We start from the raw sequence: 9,837 nt of genomic DNA, 5'->3' as shown, positions 1-9,837 counted from the left end.
GCACAGCTCTGCTGCCTCTTGGCTGGGGCAGGCAGGGCTGTTTCCTGCCAGACTGAAGGGCTTCATCACAAGCAGCTTGTGAGCTTGGCAGCAATTTAGGCAGGAGAGAAATCACAACGGGCTGCTCTGGCATCCCTCAGCCGTGGCTCCATCCCCTGCCAGCCCCCACTGCTCTGGGGCTCTCCACCACGCAGGGGGCTGGGGGCAGTGCACAGCTGGGGTGATGTGCCAGAGCCAGGCAGAAGGGACAGCTTCCATCCCTGCTCTCAAAGGTTCCCTGGTGGCAGACGTTGCCTCCCTCCACTGTGTAACCCCAGGATCCCCCTCTGCCCTCCCAGCACGGTGGGAGCTGGTGTCCTGTGTTGCCGCTCACTGGCGAGGGTGGGAGGGCACTGGGAAAGGTTACTGGTGTATCCTGGCCATGTAAGCCAAAGCACCCCTGTGTCTTCAGAAAGAAAATGCTGGAGGGCATCAGCTAGTGTGAGACAGCTCTGGCCCAGACCACGCTATCGCTGCCACTGGAGAGGGTCTTGGTCCAGGTGAGGAGCTGAGTTTGTATAAAGCATCCCACAGATGAAAGCACAGAGTGGATTCATACATTTGTTCACCTTTAGCTGTGAGGATGGCTTGTTTTTCTGCAGAGGTGTATATATACTTCTTTTATGGTGGGGAGCAGAATGCTGTTGACTCCTTTTCCCTCCTGGAATATTGCTGTTTCTCAGCAGGAATGATGAGGGCTGTGCATAGCTCCTGACCAAGGGCAGAGCTGCTGCTGAGTGGATCTGCTCTGCCCAGGGTATTTTCTCCTCTGGAACTGATGTGATTGCTGAGATCCTGCTGGGACTACAGATTCCCACTCCTAGCCAGGCTAACTAAATAACCCTCCCCTTTCAAAGGTTGTCAAAGCTGTAGTAATTCTTATTAGGCTGGTTTGAATCATCTCTTGAAAAGGTCTCACATCATCCTTGAGCACCAAACTGTTCTGTATTCAGACCCCAACCACCCAGTCTTCTGAGCCAGACCAAAACATTTGCAGGGGGAGGCTCCAAGAAAATATTAAAGATGTTCTGCTGTGCTGTGGGTGAGACCTGACTTCTCCATCCTCTGTTCTGTGTACATTTCGGAGTGGAACAAAGGGCATTGCGTGGAGCAAGGATGCTCTGTGGTGCTGATGGATCCCTGGGGAGACACTCTGGATTCCATCCCCTGGGATGCTGGGGAGTGTTGGATGTTTCCTTTGGGAATTGTCCAAAAGTGGCCTGAAAACCTGTGCTTTGAGGGAAGATGGAGTAAGCCAGACCTGCTGCCTGCCCTGCAGTGGTGCTGCTGCTGTGACATGCCATGATGGATGTTTCTAACTCAAAGCTGGGTCCTTCAGTGCAGCCTTTGCCCATGTTCCCAGCATCAGACCTGGTGGGCCTGTCCCAGGAGAAGTAGTGAGTCCTGAGCTGTGGTAAACCCCAGGCAGAGAAAATGAACGCCTTCATCTCCAGGCTGCTCTGGCCTTGGGGAAACAGGTGATGTGGGAAGAATCAGAAACATCTCTCTGGCACAGCACTCACTGCTTTTCCCATTGTCTTGCTGGCAGCTACCTAGGACAAGGAAGGAAATTCCCTTCCTCCCCAGAGACCCAGATCCACAGGATTTCAGCCAATGCACACTGCCAGGAGCTTACCACAATCACTGATCCTGACCTGTGTGCATTTTGGTGCACTGCCCAGCTCCTCCCAGGTGAGTGCTGCTGCATGGGGGGTAGAGGTGAGTCTAATCCAGTGCTGGGAACTCCCCAGACTCCCCCGTAGAGCTGGTGATAGCTGGAAATGCTGTGCACAGGAGGCAGGGTCCTGTGCCTGGGAGGAGAAAGGCAGAGGATTTGTTGACACAGCTGCAGGTGGAGGCACAGTTGGTGCATTGCCTCTGGGATTTCTGACTTGCAGGGCTCCAAAACAGAAAGCAGCAGGACTGAGACAGACTAGATGTCCCCAGAGCATCCTCTGGCCCAAAGCCACCTCCTCCTGCCTTCCTGGGCCAGTAGCTGGGTGACAGTGGTGACATGAGCAGAGCTGTCTCAGAGCAGGGAGAGGGACCTCTCACAGGGAGATCTGGATACCTCAGGCAGCAGGTTTTGGGAGGATGAACCCTCCCTGCCATTTCCTTGTCTCTGCAGAGGAGCTGCTGCTCTGGGCACGGCATCCATCGGGTTATGCAGGGCCAGCTGAGAGGCACCCCATGCCTGCAGCTCTGTGCTTAATCAAACCAATTAGCAATTTAATCTTGTTAACAAACCAAGATAATTGCAGCATTATCAAATTAGCCAGATGTATGGAAATTCCTGCTTAATAGCTGATAATAGCTGGTGCTGATGGAGGAGGAGGAGGGTTGTGATCTGTGACTAATGACCGCGGGAGGTGTAATCACGCTGTTCTGCCCTGGCTGCCGCCAGCCCCGTGCCGGGATGCGGGGACGGCTGGGGGAGCGCTGGGGCTCAGCCCCTTTCGTCCCACGGCTTGTAGGGCACAGCTCTCCCTGCGCAGAGGGTTGGGCTGGTGTCAGGGATAGATTTCCCCTGCAAGGGCACTACACTGGGCAGAAGCAATGTCTGGTTTTACGCTGAGTTTGGCTGACGAGCTCCCAGGTCTCGTTCTGCCTGTCCCTGCTCGATCACCTGGCGTTTTCAGCGCTGCATGAGCTCTCCAGTTCTCTCTGCTCTCCCGTGGCCAGGCTAAGCAAAGAGTTGTTTTTTTCGCTCTAGGACTTCTTCCTGCTCAGTGAGAATAATTTCTGAGCTTTGCCTCCTTCTAGTTCCTCCACAGGGAGAAAGTCACCTCCATAGACGTGACCATAGAAGGACTCGCTCCCGCAGATGCTCCCCAGTCTCGGCCAGGAAGCTTCCAGCATCTACCATGGACCATGCAAGGTGTCAATCCCACAGCCAGAGTCTTCATCCTGCTGTGTTTGTGGGTGGTTTAAAATCTGGCCGGCTGGTGCAGCTCTCCAGATCGCATTGCCCGTGCCCGGCCGTGGGGATCATTAGCTCAGCTCTCACGCAGCAGTAGCTCCTCTCTGCTCCCTCCGGTGCGCGCAGACGGACCAAGCTCCACCCGCAGTCTGGCCTGGGACTGCTTGTTGAGAATGGGCCATGCAGGCCTGGTATCAGCAATGGGCTGGGGAGGGCTGGCAGGCCCTCTGTGGGCATTAGGCTGGGTGATGCTCTGCCCCTGCAGTGCACGGTGGCAGTGCCTGGCTCTGCTATTGCACAGAGGCCAGCAGGTCCCTCGGGCTGCACACACTCTCTTCTGCTGATGCTTCTTGGCATTTCCTGAATTTTTTTGTCCCCAGCATTCAGCTGTACAAAAATTACGAGAACCCCTTGGAGCTATGATTTTATTGCCCTGGCTTGAGGCTTTCCAAGGCAAGTTTCTTCAGCTGAATTTTCCCCACCAGCTCAGGTTCCGTGAGGGGTTCAGCACCACTTGGGGTTTGGGTCTGTGTAACCCCCCTCCTCTGCTCTCCAGATGAGCCCCAAGTAGGGTACTCATAGGGAGGCTCTGCCTTCTGTATCCCCCTGGGCAGGCAGGGTCAGTTCCTTTCCACAGCCCTGTCCAGCTGGGGGGGCCTGGAGGACACACTGCTCTCCAGGGCCCCTTGCAGCCTTCCTAAAGCAACCTGTCATGTTTTGTTCCAATCCCTTCCCATTGCTCCCTCCTCCTGGAGGTTGTATGCCTCTAGATGGATTTTCTCCCCCAAGCCAGCCCCTAACCACACTGCACGTGTGTAGCCAGGCTGTTTTCATCCTCTTCCCCTGGCAGAAATTCTGGGGTGAAAGCAGCAGTTGGACTGCGTGCCAGGATGGAGGGAGGAGGTGGGGAAAGGAGTCACACACCACAAGCACCCCTGGAAAAAGCCTCTTTTATTTGTTCAAAGAGCGGTGGGGAAGCACTGGGAGAGGGGAAGTGGATGGCATGTAGCGCTGTGCGGCAGCTGTCATGGAGTGATCCTGGAGCCAAGGTGGAATAGGAATGCTGAAACGACCCTCAGTCTATCCTGGGAGCTGGAGCTCACACTGAGGAAAGGGAGAGAAAGAAAGAGGTTGGGTCTGGTGTTCATCCCAGCCCACATGTTTGTCCACCAGCCTGACCTGGGGGGCTCTGGCAGCTGGACACAGCCCAGAGCCACCCTCATCATACCCCGCTCTGCTACCCGCGAGCGGGCGGGGGGCTCCCGAGCTCCTACCGTGGGTGACGGGGATGGCTGGCGGCTTGGAGAGGCACTTCCTCCCGCAGAAGGACCGGCAGCACTTCTTGCCGCGGGGGCAGTGCCGGTCGCTGAGGCACTGGTTCGGTGGGTTGTGCAGCGCGCAGACGAAGCGGACGGGGGGACAGGACCAGGCGCTGCCTGCAGAAGGAGAGACTGGTTTGCTCCAGGGCAGCTGAAGGGCCCTGGGGAGATGCTGCCCGGCAAACACCCCTCTCCTCCCCGCTCCCCTTCCCACAGGATCCATGTAAACGTGGCTCCTTCCCAGCACCTGAGCTTTTCCTCCCCGTACCTTATCCTAGGACATCTCCTACCTGCTGGCAGCTCTGCCCAGAGGATGAGCATCCCCACCAGGAGGAGGGCGGCCACAGTCTTCATACTGCCGTGTCCCTGAGAGGTGCGAGTGTGAGAGATGGGGGACACCAACATTTAAACCCTTGGGGAGGATGGGGGTGGGGAAAAGAGCTGGGCACGTTCCAATGTTTGTACTTTTTTCCTCTGCCTGTTGCATTGTGACTTCCGGACAAGCCTTTTGCGCAAGTTTCAAAGGGGATTGTTTGATTGCTCAAAAAGCAGCTATTCCATTGCACAACCAACCCCTGCAGCTACACCTGAGGCTGAGGAAAAAGCCAGGGTGAGATGAGGCAGGGCATTGTCCAGCCTGACAGGCTGGAGGCAGTGGAGCTGCTTTCTCCTGGGCAGGTATCTTCAGGTATCCTTTTCCAGGGGAAACCCTTGTGGTGACCATGTTCCCTTCTGGGGGTCTATTAAACGGTTTCCTTCTGTACTTTACTTCCACATGGTCCTGCAAACCAAACCTTACAGCATGATCCAAATCAGCATGAGTCTGCCTGTGCCTTCCCAGGGATGATCCTTCAAGTTTTTCCCAGGGGTAACTTGCCCCAGCCGCAAACCCTCCTGACTCCTGCCTCCCTGGGAGTGTAAGTTGGTATGGGGAAAACACCTTTGGCTTAGCCAAGGGTGGGTCTTTCTCAAGCTTGGGGCGGGGGAGGAAGGGGGCTCACCTGAACCCCAGCATCTTCTCTGGGTGGCTACTGCCATGTAGGAAGCAGGTTGGTGCTGGAAGAAAGTGGCTGACCTCTCTGGGGCAGGATAATCCACTCCTTCCGGCCCTATCATCAGCCATGATGCAGCACAAGGACAACTTGACTGAGCCCTAACTCTTGATGGCTGTGGAATTAGGGGCTGTATTCCTGGTTTGGATGGCAAAGGTCCCACCACTTTTCAAGCCTCAACCCATTCCTCGCCCCCAAGGAAATTGTAACCCTGCCCTGGCCTCCAGGTAAATCTGTTTTCTTTAGGTGCCCTTGGGCAATGGGAAGTTGCTCCATTTCCTACCAGTTGGTCAATGTCCCCCCTCAACTTGTGTAAGGGGTTCCCAAAACATTTCTGTGGGACTTTCTGGGGCTGGCAGGAACCCAAGCCATTCTGGGAACAGGCTCTGGGAATCCCCAGGAAGGGGAAGTCTTCCACAGCCAAACCCCACCCAGTCCTGCAAGGGGCAGCCCCTGATGTCCCAACCAGGTGGGGACAAAGAACAGCAAAAGGCCAGTATCAATCCTCCTACATGCTCTGTGTAGCCCCTGAGCCCCCCAGCATTGCACTGATCCAGCCCCTGGAGGTGCCACTTTCCATCCAGGGCATGGTGGGCCTCTCACTGTGCCCTTTCCTGCTCAGACTTCCATTCTCAAGTTCCAGTGGGCCCCATTAACTGGACCTCAACTAACCTGGTATCTGTTAATTATTGTCCAATTTCCCTGTTGACCCTGTGGCTGCATTAGCTCTTTGTGAAGTCATTTAATAAATAACGTGCGGAAGACACAGCCAGCCTGTGATAAATGTGCTTTGAAGTATTGGCTTTTTGCAAATGTTAGAAGCTGGTGCTGCTGCTGTGCAGATGTAGTCGTGTTTGGCTTGCAATGACAGCAACAAAGGGAACCCGCTAGCCTGATTCGATGACATCTGGCGAGCGAGCGTAACGGGAAAGCGCCATTTGCTGGACCCTCAAGTTAAACTGCACGTACTCTAAAGAGGCGGGAAGGGTGAGGGAACATGTTAATCTGTTCTAAGAAAATGTTAAAGAGCTTCTGAAAAGTTCCGAGTATGTATTCTGACTTATGAATATGTATGTGGCTGACGCAATACCTGGAGTATACAAACCTGGAGCCTCACGTGAGACAGTGCGCCTCTGGCTACGGTCACATATCCAGCACTTTTGCTTTTGCTTTGTTGATTTTCCCCCTAATAAAATTTTAAAACCTCACAAGAGGAGTGGGCTTTGTTTCTCATACAACCCCAAAAGATTTTCTGGGCTGTGCACCAACAATGTAGCACTTTTAATGAAAAATACAAACATTGGATTAATTTTTAAGCAATCCATTGCCATTCAGCTGCTCCTGGGGCTGTGCTCCCAGCTGGTGCCAGAATCTGACATAGGTTGTGCTTGGACCTATGCCTCCATAGGAGGAGGAAAGATCAAGGAGCAAGGCTAGGATTAAGCTGCAGAGAAGATTTCGGGGGGGGGGGAGAAATCCACCTGAAGAACATTCTATAGTGCTTTATTCAAAGCAGGGGGGAAAGTGTGAACTCTTTTTGTTGCAAACTCTCATGGAATAACCAGGACCCAGGCATTTCTGGGCACAGGATTGCCTGCAGTCCTCATGTTGCATTCTGTTACATGTGCAGTACCCATTGCCCCAGTACCTCATAAAGCAGGCCCCATTCCACATGACTCACGCTCTTCCCTGTGAAAACAACTTTGTGACCCTCCTTTTGAAGCCACAAGGCCCCATTTGTGTGATGCTTGAGGGTACTGTGGCAGATGTTGCATTTTCCCAGCCAGAGCAAGGCTCTCCAGTTTGTATTCACTGGGAAGGGAAAGGAGGGAGGCCAGTAACCCCTGATCCCCCAGCCCTACGCAGGTACACAAAGCACCTAAGGAGCAGCTCGTGCCCTGCAAAGCAGCCCTAGTCCCTCACCAGCTGATGCAAAGCTTTCAGCCTGATGATGAGCTCCATCCATCCATCCATCCATCCATCCATCCATCCATCCATCCATCCATCCATCCATCCATCCATCCATCCATCCATCCATCCATCCATCCATCCATCCCTGCCCAGCTCATGGCTCAGGAAGCTCCTCTCAGCTCCAGGCTGGCTCCAGCCCCTCGGGGTGCCCGGGAGAAGAGGTGCCCGCAGCCCAGCCTCACCCGCTCAGCGCTGGTGTCTGGTGCCACCTAGTGAAGTGCCACTGATGAGGCTCTGCAGGACCACGCAGGCTCGGCCCTGCTCCCACGTGTAAAGGAAAGGGCCCTGTGGGATCTGCCTCTACAAATACGAAGTATGTACAGACCTCTAAGTGGGACCCGCTGTGTGCACAGGTACCTCCCAGCCCAGCACAGCCCACACATGTTCACCCTGGAGCAACAGGAAACCAAAAGTCCATGCTTCCTGTGTCCACAGGAAATGAGAAGAGAGGTGGGGTATGAAAAATAAAGATGGTTTGTCTACAGAAGAGCAGAAACAACAATGAACTACTCCATGTATTTACATTGTAAGAATCTTCGTAAAAACAAAAATCTATAAAATGTATATACAGAAGGCTACTGAAGAACACTCTCTAAAACATACATACAGAAGGGTGGCATCCCTGCCTGGCATCTCCGTCAGTCCTGGAAGAAAAGCAAGTGGCACCGTCACTCCAGTGCGGCCCTAAGGGCTGTTCCCTGTGCCCCCAGGCTGGGACACGCTGGCAGAGCAGGACTCTGCTGCCAGGACTGAGCCCAGCTGGGGCTGGGAGCCGGGCCCCAGGCACTGGGACAGGGCTGGCGTGGCCCAAAGCAAGGGCAGGGCAGGGCGGGGGTGGTGCTTGTGCCTCCAGAATCCAGAGCCCCCCGGGGCACCGTGTCCCTGAGCGGGGCACCCAGCCCAGCCCCGGCCTGGCAGCAGGGGACCCACTCTGCCTGTGGGCAGGGCATGGGGAGCACCTGCCTGTCCTGCTGCTGGGGTCGGTCTTCGTCCCAAGACCATGTCCTCCTCCTCACCTTTCTCATCCACATCTGTGTCTTCAACGTAATCCTCCATTTCCACCTCCATCTCTTCTTCCATCTCCTCCACGTCCACCTCCATCTCTTCCTCTCCATTCTCTTCTACATCTATATCCATACTCTCCTCTATATCAATCTTCTATATCAATACTGATTTCCAGCTCCTCCTCAGTGTCTGTGACAGCCTGCACAGGGAGCAAAAGCTCAGAGTGGGGTCCCTGTCCCACACCACCCCCCCAGCCCACCCTGGAAGTCCAGGGGTGTCCACCTCAATGGAGTGGCACTGTACCTTCATTGGGACAAAAGTGAGCATCCTGCAGGGATGGATGGCAACATCCAGGCAGCAGGGACTGTTCAGGACTGACAGCAGGGTCAGGGATGGCACTCTCCTGGGACAGAGGCAGATGCACTTCGAGCAGGTGAAGGGTATGGTGGCTGTAGGGTGCATGGTTTTATTGTGCTCTTTTCTGGATAAGTTCCAGCTGAAACACTTGCTATGTTCCATTGTGACTCACAGGATTCAAGGCGTTCTCTGCTGTGGGCAATGGAGACTGTAGAATGAAGGAATCCCTGAGTGGTTTGCCTTGGAAAGGACCCTGAAGATCATCTCATTCAAACCTGAGCTTCCTCCCACCAGACCAGGTTGCTCAGAGTCCTGTCCCCCCTGGCCTTGGATGTTCCCAGGGATGGGGCATCCACAGCCTCTGTGCACAGCCTGGGCCAGAGCCTCACCACCCTCAGTGCTTCCTTAAATGCAGCCCAAATCAACCTGCTGCAGTGGAAAGCCATCCCCCCTTCTCCTCCCACCGCAGACTCTGTTGAACACTCTGTCCCCATCTTTCCCATGGGACCCTTCAAATCCTGCACGGCCGCAGTGAGGCCTCCCCAGGGCCTTCTCTTCTCGAGGCTGAGCATCCCCAACTCTCTCAGCCTTTCCTCAGAGCAGAGGGGCTCCAGCCCTCTCAGCATCCCTGTGGTCTCCTCTGCAGTTCCTCCAACACCTCCAGGTCCTTCCTGTGCTTACGACCCCAAAGCTGGAGGCAAGGATGGGTCCTGGAAGGGCTGCAGCTTCATGGTGAACAGTGGGGAATTTTGTGTTATCCCTTGAAAGGAACTAAATGCACTCTGGTGCTGAGAGATAAAATCAAGAGAATGACAGAGTCCTGCTGTCAGTGGTGTTCTTTGTGGAGTCTGCAGGGATCATCAGGAGCAGATCCTGTGTGTCCCCTTAACCCAGCACCCACCCCAGAGGAGCTGCAATGGCACCTTGGCCAGGCCGTGGGTCCATGCCCAGCTCAGCTCGGAGCTCCCTGTGCTCCCACAAGCACAGGCTCCAAGGCAAACCCTGCCCATGGAGGCACAGCATCTGTGCTATGCTGGCTCCTTCCAGCTGAGGCCAGGCCTGCAGCACCCTGGGGTGCCAAAGAGCAAAGATTTTCCCAAAGGATTTCTGGATCCTAGGGTTAGGAGATGCTGCAAAAGCTGGAGACCTCACTTCTGACACAGAGGTCAGCCCA

At 54.8% G+C, this 9,837-nt stretch overlaps 1 protein-coding gene across 1 annotated transcript; it reads right to left on the bottom strand.

Moving 5' to 3' along the window:
- Window positions 1–3,893: 3,893 nt before the first annotated feature.
- On the bottom strand, window positions 3,894–4,688 carry LOC138121196 (waprin-Enh1-like). Its single transcript, XM_069034453.1, has 3 exons — window positions 4,569–4,688; window positions 4,234–4,395; window positions 3,894–4,063 (listed from the first exon to the last, which is right to left on the bottom strand). The coding sequence occupies exons 1-3, from the start codon at window positions 4,681–4,683 to the stop codon at window positions 4,059–4,061; spliced, it is 282 nt and encodes a 93-aa protein (XP_068890554.1). The 5' UTR covers window positions 4,684–4,688; the 3' UTR covers window positions 3,894–4,058.
- Between the last annotated feature and the right edge of the window lie 5,149 nt (window positions 4,689–9,837).

This window comes from Aphelocoma coerulescens, chromosome 20 (assembly GCF_041296385.1).
Source record: "Aphelocoma coerulescens isolate FSJ_1873_10779 chromosome 20, UR_Acoe_1.0, whole genome shotgun sequence".
NCBI lineage: Eukaryota > Metazoa > Chordata > Aves > Passeriformes > Corvidae > Aphelocoma > Aphelocoma coerulescens.
This window is presented reverse-complemented; position numbering and strand designations above follow the sequence as displayed.